The following is a 17,070-nucleotide window of genomic DNA, read 5'->3' as shown; positions in this document are numbered from 1 at the left end:
TCCCTCTTTGTTGAAAGAAGCTGTCGAGAATACTCTGGAAACATCGGAAGTCTCGGAGGTCACGCAGAAAAAGTGATCGGTTCATTAATAGAAAGGAGACGACCCAGAGGCGTTCTGAGTGGTTGATACGCATATTCCTTCATTCACATGTGGTCGCCCCTTTTTCCACATCAAAAGATTGGAACACACGCGTGAAGACACGATGATTTGCTACCGATAGCGGGAAGAAGTGAGAATAAGCCAATCATGACATCAGTGGCCGACCCCCTCCTTTTCTTGTCAGGCTTTGTACCAGGGGAGGAATTATCAAAAATGATGAAATTGCTGGGATTTAAGGGAAATCCAGAATTGTTCGAGTTCAATAGTAGAGATCAGTGTTTTCTTTAATGTGTTGAAATTTAAAATAAAATTTAAAAAAAATTGTGGAAAGCTCAAGAATTTCTGGAGAACAAAGCGTTCCTCATGAACTCCGAAGCTTTGAGTAACTTTTTCAAGGAAAGAGAAAAAAAAGAAGAAGCATGCAGGTACGTGGCAGAGAAGGAAATCTGATGAAAATCCACTGAAACCCAAACTCAAACCAATCGGAGCAGTCTTCCATCAAAGTTTTCGTTGCTTCGAAACAGAGTAAATAAGGCTTGTGGCACCAACTCCGCCTGTCCGGCTGTTATCGCTGGCTCAACTTTACTGCTGCTGCTGCTGCTGAGCGCCACACTTGATTGTCCTCTTCCCACTACGCGGAGCTGACGGTGGGTGCGAACAGCTGTGTGCGGTGCATCGTAGCCAACAAAACATGCGACAAAGTCGGCCAGTTGTAATCGACCGTACATAATAATAAAGATGAGTGCAGCCGGGCGAACGCATAAGAACAGCTTACTAACAACGATCGCTAGGAGCGTGGGAGACACGGCGTGGGAGGAAACGAAACCGGGATCGCTGAGATAAAAAAGTCGTGGACCTCCGAAATATGAGAAAACAGAATAAGGAACTATACGCGGGATTACATGAAAACTATTTTAGATGAGAAACAGAGAAAGAAGTCGTTTAATATCCTCACATTTCCTCAGGAAATATTTTCGTAAGTAACTTATACGTTCTAATGTTTGTTCTTTTTTCTCCTCTTCATAAGATAATGTGTAAAACGTGACAGAGGAAGAGTTTTATGACAGCTGTTTTGTTCTGAGGAAAAATACAAACACATCAGCAAGGACGTTGTGAGAGACCACCAACGATTCATGACAACTCAGCCGAACGGAAGACGTCCACTACGACTTTCCCAGGAACAGATAGAATATATTAGAATAGATAGAATGTAGAAGATTAATATATTAGATTCAGTCTTAAATAATTTTCGCACAGGTACATGGCACTTATTGTTTTTATTACACTTATTGTTTACCCATACTATGGGTTACCCAAACAAGGAATTTTGTTATCGTTACGCATGCAGCACTTCGGTTAGTCCCTAGACAGCAGTCCGGTATTGTGCACGTTGGATCTAAACATTTTGTTCATCGGAAATGAGAGACCAGAAAATACACTTCCGCTTTGTGTTGCTGTAGGAATTTACACAAGGTGAAAGTGCTGCGGCCACGGCTCAAAAGATATACAATGTGTATGGTGAGGAAGTGATAACCGATTGGACAGATAGAAATTGGTTTGTCAAATTCCGTTGGGAGATGTGGCCTTGAAAGACGAAGCAATGGGGGAGGGGATTGCCCTTCAGCTTTTGGTGACGATATTTCGAAGTCAATTTTGGAACAAAATCCAAACAAACGACAAAGAAAACAAACAACAAATTCATCTGCAGAAAAAAGAGTAGGAAGCCGAAGCAAATTCAAACAACGAAAGAGTTACATGGGAGCTCAGTACGTCACAATCACAACAAATGTATGAAAAACAAAACGGAAGTTTTTCATGGCCGTTTGATCCAATTCAAGCACTTCATCCTGCATCCTGCTTAGAGACAGCATATCACAAAATCGACGATGTTTTGACCTCTTCAGGAAAAGATAGGGTTAGGTGTATAGATAGTAAACGCTAATATGCTCAATCTCCAAATCGTCTCGAAAACCGACGTGGGAAACAGCTTTCCTGCACGAATTTTCCTACGAGGGATCTTATAACGTCCCCCTCGACCATAAAGGAGTACACTGTTTCTCAGGACAATTGAGAGGAATTGAGTGTGATCACGCATATAACGAAATTGACCGATTACTCGGTCAATTTCGTTATATGCTGGCTTTGCTGTATCCTTAGGAGAAACCACGTTCAGAACATGCAGAAAGGCATATGAGAGCTGTCACTTTTGGAGTGCATGTTTTCCAGAGTAGCGGAGCACAGGAAACACAGAGAAGAGCTAGCTACATGTTTAGAAAGATCGAAAGGGCCTCATTGTCAGATCTGGTTCAGAATTTGATACGTGAGTCACGAAAATGACCATCAACTTAATCCTCTAACCCTTTGCACTGCGGTCGAGTCGGGCGCATGGAACCATCAACTCCAGCACTTTTTCATTACAAATGCTATCCCAATCACAAGTCGCATGTTTTATAAAGGAAAAAATACATTTATTGCAATTCTAAATATTTGTTTTAGCCAGAATCACTTGATAATTTTAGTTTATAAAATATTAACAGAATAAATTGTTTATATTTTGGAAGTTCTCAAAGTATGATATTTCTGGAAGCGGTCATCCACACGCATTCGAGGCTACCCAGGACAAGTATCACAAAACTCGCTACTCTCGCGTTTTCCCTTTTCTTATCTGCTTGAATATACGACACAGCCTATCTTGTTTCCTTTCCGTAGTACGTGAAGTAAAGAAAGAGAAGTAAAAAATCAGTGCACAACACCGCAGGAAGCCTCGAATGCGCTCACTTTCACTTTTTTATTTATTTTATTTTTATTTCATTTTTTATTTTTTTATTTTGTGGATTTAAAGCACATATTTTCATTGTCGCACATACGGCGACAACGAAGTGCAAAGGGCTAATTAAGAAGCTGGTTCTAACCATGAGGAGTTCGTTTAGCAAGTGATATCAAAGATGGAGACGCCATCATTGAATCGAAATTTATTTAGTGAACAACGCTCTGGTAGAACGAGCCTGTGTTCAGGTATATTGCCGATTTAGAGAGAACAAGTGAATCGCTGCTTTTTTTGCTCGCTAGTCCTTAGGATACAACTGTCGGTATGGATAACCGAGAATAAAAAGTGTGGACAAATTATCAACAAGAACAAATAACCTTCTCAAACCAACAAGCCGATGCAACGCATGGGACAACACTACTCATTTTGTTTGCATACAAGGAAATTTAATATGCATGTACATACACCGGAGCACACTTGCTGTCTTCGACGTCACATCATCCGTGAAGCGTGCACAAAGTACCCACAGAATATAGATTTTCCAACATTTTCACCCGGAAGATCACAGAATTCTTGTGAATTCCTTCCAATATTTGAGGGATACCAAAGAAAGGGGTCTAAAAATTTCCTTATAATACAGTCAGCTCGATGAACAAAGTGCTCAACAAGCCTTCCATCCCACCGGAGTCGACAAATTGGTACCAGACTTGTCTGGGAGGATAAAAACACTAATTTGAAACATCGGTCAGCCAGCGCAAGTCATTGTATGGGCCAGTTACACCTTCGTAAACCTCAAACGATTCTGAATTGAAGTGAACGTGGGGGCGCATCCCGAGCGGACTGATTAACGCCAGACACTTTATCCTCTATCCTTTAAAGTCGGCTCAAAAAGACCTGAATCCTGGCGCAGGCACCAGTGGCGGGAGGACTCCACCTTATTTGAGCAGCCCGGCTGCTGCGACCAAGGGTCCCGTCTCGATTGCGACCGCTAGCCTCACAGCGCCACTTCGAGGGGCAACCGCCTACGATAATGTACTGGCTTCACTTCTTTTCGCTTTGCTACTTCTGTTTCAGTAGTATATCTGAGATTTGTGATCCAGAGATGCAATCTGCAGAGTCAACTGTGGTGAATGATTGAATCACTAGGTACAGGGGCAAACTATTCGGATTCGTCATAGAATGCGACGTGAATTGAAGGAGATCATCAAGTGCTGGGAATTCGAACAAATGATCCCAGATTGCACGAAATTTCAGTAACAGGCACGGCCAGGAGCGTTAAGGGATCCGAACTTGAGAAATTTTCATAGTTTTGATAATTTTCTGGTTTTTTTTAGTCAAGTTGCTGCGGTGAGGAGGCTTCGCATAAAATGTATTGGGGGGGGGGCACTGGCGCACTCAAATCGAACTGCTTTCCCACTGTATTTGGTGCGATTATTTGAGGTGGTTCGTGGCGGGAACTTCCACTGTGCCAGTAGTGTACCTGCACTCAGAGCGCGAAAAAGGTCATGGATAACAACAGCGCAAAGAAGGCCATAGAACACGTCAACCGTTCTCGTCGTTTCACACTTTTTTATTTGCATAGTGTTTGTAAAAAAAGTAAGACAGATGTCTAGAAGTAAGGGCGCCACTGAGTGGCCCCACAACTACATCCTCCCACTGTTTGGAAGATCTGGTAAAGTTAAAACAGTAGTAGTTCCAGCTCTGTCTTCCTTTTTCTTAGTAGCTTCAGCCTACATGTCGTGGATCCTCTAAGATTGATGCTTAGGTTTTAGGGCCCCGCCTGACTAAGCTACTCAATTGTGCTCCATGACTCCCTTCGCGCCCTCAGTGCAGCTACAGCACTGGCACAGTGCAGGTCTCGCCAAGAATCACCTCAAATAATCGCACCAAATACAGTAGGAAAGCAGTTCGATTTGGGTGTGTCAGAGTGGGCCCCCCAACTACATTCTACCCGCCTCTACTCGGCGCTCTATCTATTTTTCTCAATAACTCTAGCTTACATCTCATAGATCCTCTAAGATTAATGCTTATGTCTTGGTCCCCGACGGACACGACGAGAAATACGGACGACACTGAGTGGCGCTTCAACTTCATTTTACGCGGCAACTGTACCTTTCCTGATCCAAATATATGTAGTGTAGATATTTCAAATAATATTTTTGAGTTAAATGTGCATCACAGAACCTCGTAGATGGAAGGTATCATCGACCCCGATGACAGACAAGGGGCGTGGTATGAAGTACCGTTCGCTGTTATGGTTATTTTCGTCTCATAACGACTTGTACCGTCCAAGAGTGGGGCAGACAACGCTCTGCCCACTCTTTCATTTCGATCGCACTGTTGGCAGCTGTTCTGCTCACCTGTATTCATACAATAAAGACATTTCACTGAACCACCGCGTTTAATCTGCTCAATGAGGGTGATAAAATCCCTAAGTCTCTAGTCACCCACTAACATATAAGATACGGAGAAAAGAATCGATATTCTGAGTCATGTAATGTCAATACATTGGTCGAAGTTTTTGATTCGTACTGGATGAACGAGGAAGAGTTCAACAGAGTTTGGAATAAAAAGAGAAAAGAAGAAAGAAAGGGGGAACAAAAGACGAACCCGGAACAAAAGACAAGAGCGATGCAGCGAGTCAGTACCCTCATAGCAAAAATCTATGGCCCAGCGGCCGGGTCACGCAACTGGAACAGTGTAGCCAACCGAAAGACATGATTTTTTTTTTGGTTTTCCTTTCTTCTAGAATGTAGAGTATGGGCGATTTGTTTGTTTCCTCAAAACATTCATTACATGTGCGGTGATACATGTGAGTGGTGGGATGCTCTAGTACACTTAATAACTTTATTACTTCTAAAATATAAAATCTCAAACGTCGTTCCCGCGCGACCTCAATCGTAAAGATGTCGGTCGCTACAAGGCAAAACCACGTCTACGACTGCATGGATTGTGGATTGCAAAAGGCCAATCGCTTCTGTGGCTATTCGTAATAAGTTCTTTTGTTATATAAATCATGTTGTGGCCCTAAATATTGATCTTTTCACTGTCTTAATGCCTGCGAAAATGCCTTTTTGTTCTAGTTTTTACAGATTGTTGAAGATACGTTATTATAAGTAACGTTTTATATTTGTCTTTTTCGTCAAAGCTTAAGAAATCAAGGAAATATGCAACGCATCCTATTAGACACCATCATAAGAATGCAGAGTGACGATTCTCAGGATTCTCCGTTTGGCAATCTGATTTCCAGGATTTTCACTCTTGTCTCAATATATCCACCATCCGCAACGAATGCTGAATCTTAAATAGAATGCGTATGGATTTAGATGGAAAGTTAGGAAATTATCCCACGTCCACGGCGATGCGGCTTGTGTAAATGCGGTCTCACCTTTATTTGAATCCTCCTCATCCTGCGTCGCCGATTCGCCGTCAGTTTGTTGTTGGACTATCTTTGACGGGCAAACTTTGATTCGACAACATCAAGTGCTTCAGTAATGTGCACATCCATTGCACTGGTTCCGTTATAAAAGGTAAGCTCGCTTCTTTTAATACTTCTACCATCAAATATTGTCATTCTAGATATACTTTTCCCTCTCTTCTATCCTTTTTAATTCAATTTTTGTTATATTCCTTGTATAATTGCATTGTTTTCGCGACTCTTTGTCCCAGTGTTTATAAGTATTTGTATATCATATGTATCAGATGTAATTTTTTCTTCATTGGGCTGTTCTAAGTGAGTATTTAAGCGAATCAGATAGTTGTATCTTTGCATATTAAGTTTTTGTATAACGCCCATTTCTAACAATATGATTCCCTTTATGAGTGTGATATTCTAATTCCAATAAATGGAACTTCCTTCTCGAATCACGGTGTCTTATTTGCGTCAGTTTCTTTGTTGTGTTTCTAACATCGTGTTTCAATTTCTTCTTTCCCCTCTGGACACAGGAACATTTTTTTCTTCTAGCATGAGTGATGGAGATCAGCGGAACTCCATCATACCTGTAATTGCTTTGGAATTAGCACTTAATGGAAATGACAGTATGCCCCGAATTATGAAGAAAAGAAAAAATGCTTCGAGCATCACTGTCAGCATGGAGATTGAGGAATCACCGGAAGAAGATAAGAAAACATCTAGGAGGAAGGTATGATATTATATGTTTCTAACGGCTAACGCTTTCTCCCCAAATATTGTTGTTCTATTCCTTCTCTTTCGATTTGTTGCCAGAATTCTTATTTCTCCTACATTTTATTATTCTCAGGGAGCCTCGAAACAAATTAATCTCGCCCCGTTCCTCACACCTTCAACAAGCGAAAGCCAATGGAAGCCTATTCGAAAGAACCCTCCTTCTAAAAAGAAAGTTACGGTGGTTCGCAAAAGTGAGTAAAAGCCTTGCTTTGACATATGATTCTGTTCTTTTATTTTCGCAATTTTTTCTTCTTTAGAAATTGCCATAGATCCGAAGGATTCTCAGCGGAAGGGGAAAGTTTCAGTAGTGGTGAACGAGGTCCTGTGATCCTAGCTATTGTAGTAATTCTTTGTTTGTGATTTTAGAAATCTGCAAAAGGCTTTTGCTTCAGGTTCCCAGTGGTGACGAAGATAAGCCTGATATCCAACAGGAAAGGTTAAGGAATTCTATCAAGCGAGCCACAAGAAAATCCATAAAACATTATTTCAAAAAGGTAACTCACTCTAGTTATAGTTTTTCTTTATTCATTTTTTTCTCTCTGAATTGGGAACAAGCTGTTGTATCAGTGCGCGAACAACTTTAGACTCAAAAAGATTGTGGATCGTAAAGTTGTATTGGTGATCCAGTATAGGAGTGTAGTTAAAAATATATGTTTACAGCATTTTGCTATTTTAACATGGCAAAAGCAGTATTAGTGCGTTGGAAATAGCTATTATTTCTAAGAATGTGAATTATGTAGGTTTTAGGTCTAGCTCTTCTGAAATCATACGTAATATTGTGTTTTATTTAATTTTCCTCCATTAATCAATCTGATTTCAGAGTATTTTGTTGATGCTGATATACCTTTTATTGACATTTTCAGTTTTTTTTTTCACCGATTCAACTGTTTTTGTTTCCTTATATGTCGCATGCTCACTGATAATAACAACCATTTACGTATGAAAACGACTGTTCGCTTATCAGTGTTTATGTGTCGTCCTTTTGTTTGTATTTTACGAATTCCATTTGTCACAGTCCGAGTTTAAATCAACTGTTGCCTCAAAAGATCATTTTATCCCTTATATAACGTCGCCACACTACATTCATAGGAAATCGTAATCGTATCATATCTCAACGGCAGCTTTCACACACTAAAGTGAAAAAAAAAACTTCAACTTCTTCGTGGTGACTTGTCCGAAATCGACCGAGAAGACAAACAAGAGCATCCAGGGAACTTAGCAGCTTATTGATATTGCAAGGCGGTTTTGACTCCAATACTCGACTATCAGTGCATTAGATTGCCAATGATGTTCGAGAATGTGTTATTGCCGCAAATAATTCGTTATGCCTCATAATTTGTTCGACTTATTTAGATTTATTGAGCTGTACTATTTGTCGGTGGATGTGACTTCATGTATGTTTGGAGCTGTACTAGTAGTTGTAATTGATATATGTGGGGCCAAGACGACTTGAACTCCGGTGCTGTTGCGTGAGCAGCTGCGGCGCGATGGAACGAGCCGTCGGGGTCGAGGTGGGACCTGCGATCGCTACAGTTAGGATGAAGCACTTTTTTGTCTTGTCACCAAAAGATTTGGCCAATGACAATTTTTCTGCAGCGGTAGCTACAGCGTTACTACAGATGAGCATTAGTTGAAACTTTAGTGATATAGACGCTTCGTTTAAGGGTGACGAATTTCGTCGCGAACGTGACACAGTCCCCGACTTGTTTTTTCATCTATGGTTTGAAATCGTTAAGAAATATGCTACTATTTGAATAGTATTTTTAAGTGACCTTTCACTTTCAGGACTCCCCGTCGAAAGTTTTGAAGAAATCCGTTGACCAGTCACCAGAAAAGACTCCTACTTTGGAAGGAAACAACAACAATTTTATGTCGTCTTCCCAGCAGGAACCCCCGCCGGAACACCAACTTGATATTGAGAATGCTAGTGCTAGAATGCCGGAAGAAGATCAAGAAAATAGCAAAGCTGATGACATTGTCGAAGTCGACTCCAGTTCCACTCCTGAAGGTGATCGCATGAAGGAGTTAGAGGTGGTTTTAGAAGTGCACAATGCTTCCACCCCCCGGCGAAGAAAGCGCGCGAACACCACAACACCTCGTGCTGTACAAAGATGTCGATTTTCAGCTGATACTGAGATGAACATGGAACACCGACTAAAAGGGCATTATTCGACACCAAGGCGGAAATTATTCCATCACAGATCGTTTTCAGTCTCGCCTTTTACAGTCACTGATGAGGATTTCGAATTTCCACCAGTAACAGTCGTTCGTCGGAGAAGACCAAACAGCGGACCAAGCGTCTTCGACCTGGGTCTCAGTGGCAGAGGACTACGGGAATTCTCCTCGACTTCAGCAGCCGCCTGTGTTCGTAAAATGTTAGTTTTACTGTACATCGTTTCCACTCCCACACATTTCTAAGCATCAACTTTTCAGAAATCTTACTGAGGCAGCTTTACTCGTACCAAACGAAGACGAAGACAGCGACAGAAGCCTGGAATTAGACGACTCAATAATTGTAGCCTCCATGTCGACTCCCGTCCTAGTTGTCGATGATGGGATCCGAGCAAAGGAGCATGTTGGAAGCAGTAACTCTGGTGAAGCTGCTCTGCACCATATGGATGTAGTGACACCCTCAGAGGGATCGTCTATTCAACTAGCCAGTAGGTTTCCTGGAAGCACAGGAAACGGCGCTTGTCTTTCAACATCGGACGAAGATGACGATGATATTGTAGTATTAGAAACGGTACAGAGGACGCCGTCTAAGTAAGTAATCTCCCTTCCTAAGTTGTTTGCACTTTTTTGGTCTTCATTCTCCTTTTTTTTCGTTTCATCTCTTCAAGTGGGTTGTTTTCGGTATATGTAAAGCATTAATTTGTGTTCAAACAATTACCACCGCAGATCGCAGACTTCTGTTTGGTACACATTCTGTCCGTGACGTTACTTCTCTTGAATTCCCATTGCGGTTCCGCGAACAAGCATAAGTACAAGCGCCTATGACTCGCCTACTTCATAGTTCTACTGCGTTTTTTATTCATTGGGAATTTCTAGAAATTTCAGTAGTTTGCTTCAGTAGAATTTGGGCTGAGTTCGAATGAGCGAGCGATATTAGCATAGCACACTTTCTCTGCCTTACATTTACAAAAATCTTCCTTAAATAAACTTCAATCGATAAATCACCTTATTCACTCTATAACAGTTGTAAAAAACTGTTTGCCATTCAAAGAGGTGCACCATATTCTTGTTACTTTTGATAAATTACATTAACGATACGAAAATTATTGGTAATACGCGCAACATTTTTTCGTTTGGATGGACCACGATACTGTACAGTTTGATCTTGGGGGAATGGAGATATGAGAACGGTAGAAAACAACATAAGTAAGTTCTCACTCGGATAGTGCGCAGCATGCATACACCGTATAGATCTCTCTCTTTGTTTTCTACTGTAAGACAGGAATGGAACAAAACAAACCCATTTTTCCTCCAGCTTGCTGTTCAATCTATTTATTCTGAATTTGCAGAATAAACTTGAAATCCATTATTTGCTTTGCCTTCATCTGAAGAGAAACATTCTTCTGTGGATTTCATTTTTTCTGTGTCCTGCTGTCCCAAAGATGTGTGTTAAATTTTGTAGAAGCTAGAATTCATCTGGGCATTCGATTTGTTTCAATTTTTAAAGAGTCCAGTCTATATGTGTAATCTGTGACAATGTAGTCGAAAGGAAGAGTATGAGATTTAGAAGCTCACAACGGCAAATAATTGCATCGTGCTCGCTAATTGGCCATCTAGCAGAATTGAGTTTTAGAAAACCTATTGCCAGTCTCACCATAGTCAAATCTGTTTTAGAACACTTTCACATCAGTAAACTACATGAACACTTCAACCTGTTATTCTCTTTGCGATAAGGCCCGCTTTTGCGGACCTTCTTTTCTATTTATTTCCCTGTCTCATTTCTGTGTTGTTTCTTTGCTCATCAACCTCAATTTGTCGTTTCGTTTCGTTGCCTATTGCAACCGATACGTCATCACAAGAATACAACCTGACATGTGAGTATTAGGTAGACAACCGTTTAGATCGCAACCTCTAACTGAGCTTCTGTATTCGCCGCGAAAGATGGAACTAACTAACGGAAAACGTCTTGATGCTATCCTTGCAAAGGCTGCTAAGCACTATAGTACGAGTAATAAGCTCTTTTTTGATTGTACCGCAATTTTTATCTTTTGCAAGTTGTGACATTTTTGTTCAGAAGATGAACCCGATCTACATTATCTTGCAAGCGACACAGACTATTGTGCCTTCCAAGTCTCCACTCTTTCTCAAGGTCTGCGCCGGAGATTCTTGGTGATTGCTGATGTTCCAGTGCTGTAATGAACCAACTTTTCATTAGATTCTCCTCCGGAGCCATCTCCTACCTCGTGTGCTGACATGGATTTGAATTTTGGCACACCTGGATTTGTGAGACTTCCTTGGTCGACAGCAAATATAAGCAACGGCTTTCACCAGTGCGTTGTTTCAAAGCAAAGGTTTCATCTTATTAGTAGCGTAGAGGCTTTCATACGTTTTGAAGTTATACATTATGGAAACGGCACACGCTTCCAGATATGTGATCATAGAGAGAGCGTTGCGCGCTCTTGTACAGGACGGAGCGAATAGCATTGAGGCTGTAATTGTAAGTTTTTTTCGTAACAGTTGTCAGAAGAACTAAAACTTCTTCCCGCCATCTTTTGTTCGGTGCCCCACCTTAAAACTACTGTATACGCGTATAGGCTTTGCCAACACGTTTTAGGTAACGCTGAAGGAGTGTGCTCCATGGATAAAGTCTTTTGATGGACTAATAGGCTTCATCGACGGGCTGACCCAATCAGAGGAACGTGAAGCTCTTGATATCCTGGCTGGAATAGCCAAACTGGCTGTCAATGCAAAATTCATCATTACGGCGGTAATTTCCCTTTTCGTCATGGCTTAAAATTAATACGTAGCGATATAGTCAACAATTAGTTTAAAGTGCATTCATCCTTGAACACTCAGTTTTAACGATGAATTCAGCCGCTACCATTACTCACTGCGAATCACTCTGGGTCAGTGACGCTCAGCCAAGAGCAGTGTGCGTGCCTTCTTGCTCATGCTTTTTATTGTACTTTTCGACGAGAACGACACAATTACAACAGGATAAATTTTGCAAAGTACGTCGTCAAATTTATTTTCAGCATATAGACTTGCCTGTCGTCTTTCTTTTTTTTTCTTTGAAGGTTGATGATACTGGATTAAGTTAATCTGTCACATTTCTTCAGCATTTTCCATGGTGCTAACCCGCTATCCCATGTGAAGTTAAGATTCATCCTGAACTACTTCTCCAGTGTGCTGAAGAAAATGCCAACTGGATGTGTTTCGTTCCGTCGCGAGGTGATCTCTCAAGATGAGATTCCGAATTGGGAAGAATGCGAGATTCCGGTGGGTAGGTGCGGTGTGTCAAGACGCAAGTTTAGGTTCATGTTTTGTTGGATGTGTATTTTTCTGCTGTAGATAGCATTCCTCCTCTCAACTTTAGATGCCTCTGGTAGCGGTAGCATCTGATGGGTCAATTGAGGACTCCCACGGTTGTCTACAGGTAGACTTCGCCAATGAGTACATCGGAGGTGGTGTGCTCAATTCCGGAGCAGTACAGGTTGCTGTTATAGAACATAGAACTAAATTACATCTCTCAATAATTCATTTCCATTAAGGAGGAAATTAGGTTTCTCATTTGTCCAGAAATGATTGTGTCGTGCCTTTTATGTGAGAAAATGGGACCTTTTGAGGCGATTCACATCGTTGGGGCTCAACGCTACAGTGACTATTTTGGATATGGTGAGCGAAATTCTCCCATATTATTTAAGTTCGAAATGCTATGAATGTAATTGCGATCTTTATTTTATCTGAAACTATCTAGGTGAGACTCTAGAATGGAATCAACTTGAAGACTACGGTTCTGAGCCAAGGGACGAGTTCCTGTGAGTGGAGTCAACCAGATCTCAGTTCTTGATGTCTTTTCAATTCGAAAATTCTTGAAATATTCTCCTTCAGACGTGTGATATCTGAAGTGGTCGCGATGGATGCGAAACTTTACAAGCCCATCGCTAGACCTGTACAATACAGATCGGAAAATATTGACAGAGAGCTTAATAAGGTAGATTTTTATTTCGATGTACGATGTATTTTTTTCGGTCTTTTAATTGAGTCCTTGTTTTAATTTGAATTCCTGGTTTTTCTTCCAAAAAGTTGTTAGTGATATCTGCAATACCTAGCTCCATCACGGAAGTGTAGCAGTGAGGAACACCTAACGAACAGATTGAGAAATTATTTTTTTTTTCTACCAACTGAAGGGAAGGACAATGATTTATGGTTCTGAACCTTTTCTTTCGCGATATTTTTACCAGCTCTAATCTTCATAGAATTGAGCACCAATCTTCATAGAATTCATTTGAAAGTATTGGCTCTTTCTCCTTTTAAATCTTCGGAAGTGTTCAGGCGTACGCTGGTTTTTTGTCAAGGCAGAAAGAAGCGCGACCTATCGCAACGGGAAACTGGGGCTGTGGGGTGTTCGGAGGCGACAAAGAGTTGAAAAGTTAGTTTAGAAAGAACAATATAGAGATTTTCCCAATATTTTTGTGCCACATCATGGTCTGGAGTTTTAGGTCTGATACAGATGATGGCAGCAGCCAAAGTTGGAAGAGATATGATATACTACACCTTCACTAATGAAGCGTTTGAACATTCCATGAACGATCAGTATGAAAAGCTACTTCAGAAGAAAGCTACAGTTGGTGAGACCAATTGTCTGTTCCACTTTTTGTTTTTTGTTTTCCTAGCAAACTATATTTTGCACGTGCGGTGTGATATTGTGCAAAAAATCATAATCACTTTTTATTTGTTGCGTTTGAGCAAACAGGAAATGTATGCACACAGTATTCATGTAGCTGTTTTTGATTTCCCTGATTTTGAATTGTTATACCCATTCCTTTCGAAAACTTAGGGGCGCAAGTACTCGAATTTGGAACAAGGGGACCTTCCCGACTGTGAGAAATTTCGAAAAAAAAAAAGAGAAAAAGAATAGCAATAGTGATAGCGAAAATGTGCAGGAAATGAAGATCTGAGCATTCTCCCAAATTGGTTGTCACTGAGAAACACAAGAAGACAGGTTGAATACTACACTCTTTTTTACCCACTTTCTCTTTGACTTGATGCTCAAGCTACTCTAATATAACATTTATCATCATTTCTAAGGCCGCAGTTGCAAATCGCAGTACGCGTTGTTCAGTGACGCAATTCCTTGATGAATTCGTTCGTGACAGGTGTGGTTGTAGGCGAACAGAACTAGTCTGAAATTCTGCCCACTCAAAATCAATAACACTTATCAAAAGTGAATTCTTTGGTTGAGATGCGGACCTCGCTGTGGGAAATATATGGCGGCGGAAGAAAGGACTCCATCATAAGGGTATCATTGTGTATTGCGTCCTATCGTAATTACTGAAAAAAAGTGAATATAAAGTGTTGACGGTTAGTCAGCAACATCAATCAACTGTTTTAGGTACTCTCTACAAGGCGTTGATATCATACCGGAAGGAGCGCGAAAGGAACCCGCGTCTCTCTGTATTTGAGCACGTTTATGCTTACGTTAGTGAAAGCGCTTGTACTACTTCTTAACTGCTAGCTTACTTGGCAGATCAGAGTATCTCTTCCCTGAAATCATGTAGGTTTTACGGGTGTATTTGGCAAAGCACTTCATTGAAAACATTTCTTCCGAGTATGTAAATATCAAGACATGTGATGGTTTCATCTGACCTCATTTGTTTCACCTTTAGCTTTGTCTCTCCCTGTGTATTACTTGAAAATGTGCACACTACGCTTTAACAGTACATGTAATTTTACTTACTGCTCGAATTTAATTTTATTCTCCAGTGATTTTATTAACCAAAGTTTTCTTTGTGGTCGGGTTCTTTGTATGTTGCAATGTTATTCACGATAATAATTCACTCAATCGATGTTCTCGAGACTACCTTGTAGTTCTACCAGTACAACGGGTGATCCAAGAAAAAAGTCATATCTCCAAAAATTATCCACCATAGGGAAATTTGCTAAGAAGAAACGAAAACTAAGAGGAGCAAGACATGAGAAGTAGGTGATCCACTTTCTACACGCTTTTTGCAAGTTGATGCAAAATTTGCACTCTGTTGAATTTAGTGCCGAATACTATAGCTTTGCTGCAATAGTGGACTAAGAGAAGGTACAAAGAGCAAGAAATGTGACTGACGAAAAAAATCTCAAACATCAAAGAGTTCTTATAAGTGAATCCAAACAAATAAAGAGGAATTTTCGAAGAATGTAATCGTAAATAGTGAGTCAAAAGCATTAGTATTGCATACTCTTAAATATAACAAATTTTAAGCTTATTTTTGTGCTTGTGCGAGAACCGATTTAGTGAAAATGCTGTCCACAGTTCGAACACATGAATGCCGAAGTCTCACAATTGATAAGTGTAACAATGATAGGAGTAGAATTCCTGTGTTTATGTCCCTCAACTTCCAACTTGTTCTACACTATCGTGTAGGGTGGTTTCGGAATGGGACTAAACACCGTTGTCCGTCTAGTTGTGGTAGTTGTCCGAACGGTGATTGCCTCCAGCTGCCCATTTGCTGCAGAAGCATCCGAAGGAGGAAAAAATTAGTTAAATAGCACAAAAATCATATCATTACAAGAGTACCGTTCGGCGACGTCTGTAAACGTATTCTGTCAGTCTCATCCATCTGTGCTTTATCGACCATAGTGTAATTCGGTGAAATGTATTGTGTTGATCCTGCAATGGCCTGGAATCCTATGAATTCATCCTGGTTGACAGTTAACCATGTCGAACCTGAAGTGTCGTAAGGGCTTGTAACCCTATACGGCACGTATGTTGCCGATGGTGCACAGTAAACTTCCAGAGGAAGAGGCGAAGTGGGCTTAAATTGAAGAATCTCATATATCAGCTGATTCTACCTAGAAAATTCTGAAACATTTCTGTCGCCTCACTTTTCCAGTATAAATATTCATATTGTCTCCATTAACAGTTGAAGTTTGTGCTTGCAATGATGTCAAAGAGTTATCCTGTGCCTGTAATAGTGTCGAAGCGTTAAAAGTTAGTAAGCGTAAGGGCTGAAGAGGAAAACATAAACATTGGCGATTGCGAGAATTTTCTCCTCTCAGTCGAGAAATTGTGGAAAAAAGTTCATAGGAGTTGTTCGAGTTTCTCCCTCATGGTACACACCATAGAGAATGAAAGATTCCAATAAATAAAAAAAGTAATTAAATAAATACGACGAGAAAATTCTGAACTACAGAACTGAATTGCGTCCCAGTTCCTTTACTAAAACTTGCATCACGACTACCGTGAGTAGCGGCTGCGGCACGGCCCAGCTGACGTTTGGCTATGGCCGTCAATCGATAACCGCATTACGACCTATGGAATGAGCATCACAACTATAAACTTTTTCACCGCGCTTATATTGACAATTACTTATCGCTTACAGATTGAGAATTGTTTGTTCCTTACCCAGTAAAAGATATACAGATAAAGATGATACTTCAGCGATATGTGTAGAGCGTGGGGAAGATCCAGAGTACATACTGCTTTTTACACTTTGCAAATTCCAATCTGATTCTTCCTTTTGGTTATTCGTATGATATCCGAGCCATGAACTCAAAATAAAATGGAATGACATTCGTTGTTAATGCATCATAAAACCATTAGAAAAGGACACTACGAAGAAGACACATTGCTCAAACTAAAAAAAAAAAGAAATATGGATGAACAATTATTGAAACAAACGTACTGAAGTTTTGATAAGTCAAGTTCTGTATATAGTTCTGATAGGTTGAGGTCAAGTGGCTTTTCTTTTGGCAGACTCTCTTCTGACCTGACTTCATTTTTGATGAGGGTTTTGCGCCGTTTTTCATCTATTATTTGGAAACTAAGCCGTGATCACCTCATATAAAATTAAGT

The 17,070-nt window shown here is 40.5% G+C and overlaps 2 protein-coding genes across 5 annotated transcripts; one reads left to right on the top strand and one right to left on the bottom strand.

Annotated features, from left to right (window-relative positions):
• Positions 1-6,831: 6,831 nt before the first annotated feature.
• RB195_002213 (uncharacterized protein) lies at positions 6,832-14,735 on the top strand (the record flags this gene model as incomplete). Of its 3 annotated transcripts, none has more annotated exons than XM_013444545.2 (20): positions 6,832-7,008; positions 7,126-7,243; positions 7,310-7,371; positions 7,445-7,546; positions 8,838-9,427; positions 9,486-9,815; positions 11,126-11,226; positions 11,299-11,373; positions 11,440-11,554; positions 11,652-11,721; positions 11,839-11,991; positions 12,099-12,235; positions 12,344-12,503; positions 12,601-12,717; positions 12,776-12,899; positions 12,982-13,042; positions 13,116-13,218; positions 13,560-13,656; positions 13,727-13,855; positions 14,620-14,735. In XM_013444545.2, the coding sequence occupies 20 exons, from the start codon at positions 6,832-6,834 to the stop codon at positions 14,733-14,735; spliced, it is 2,937 nt and encodes a 978-aa protein (XP_013299999.2). The 3 variants fall into 3 exon arrangements, with proteins under 3 accessions (XP_013299999.2, XP_064055251.1, XP_064055252.1); XM_064199371.1 differs by having other exon boundaries at positions 6,958-7,008; XM_064199370.1 differs by having other exon boundaries at positions 6,958-7,008; positions 11,440-11,575.
• Positions 14,736-15,623: 888 nt separating this feature from the next.
• Positions 15,624-16,693, bottom strand: RB195_002212 (uncharacterized protein; the record flags this gene model as incomplete). Of its 2 annotated transcripts, XM_064199369.1 has the most annotated exons (5): positions 15,624-15,724; positions 15,793-15,885; positions 15,943-16,030; positions 16,101-16,181; positions 16,652-16,693. In XM_064199369.1, the coding sequence occupies 5 exons, from the start codon at positions 16,691-16,693 to the stop codon at positions 15,624-15,626; spliced, it is 405 nt and encodes a 134-aa protein (XP_064055249.1). The 2 variants fall into 2 exon arrangements, with proteins under 2 accessions (XP_064055249.1, XP_064055250.1); XM_064199368.1 differs by lacking the exon at positions 16,652-16,693 and having other exon boundaries at positions 16,101-16,121.
• Positions 16,694-17,070: the final 377 nt, after the last annotated feature.

This window comes from Necator americanus, chromosome IV (genome assembly GCF_031761385.1).
Source record: "Necator americanus strain Aroian chromosome IV, whole genome shotgun sequence".
In the NCBI taxonomy this organism is placed as follows: Eukaryota; Metazoa; Nematoda; class Chromadorea; order Rhabditida; family Ancylostomatidae; genus Necator; species Necator americanus.
Note: the sequence above shows the minus strand (reverse complement) of the source record. Positions and strands in the feature narration are given on the sequence as shown.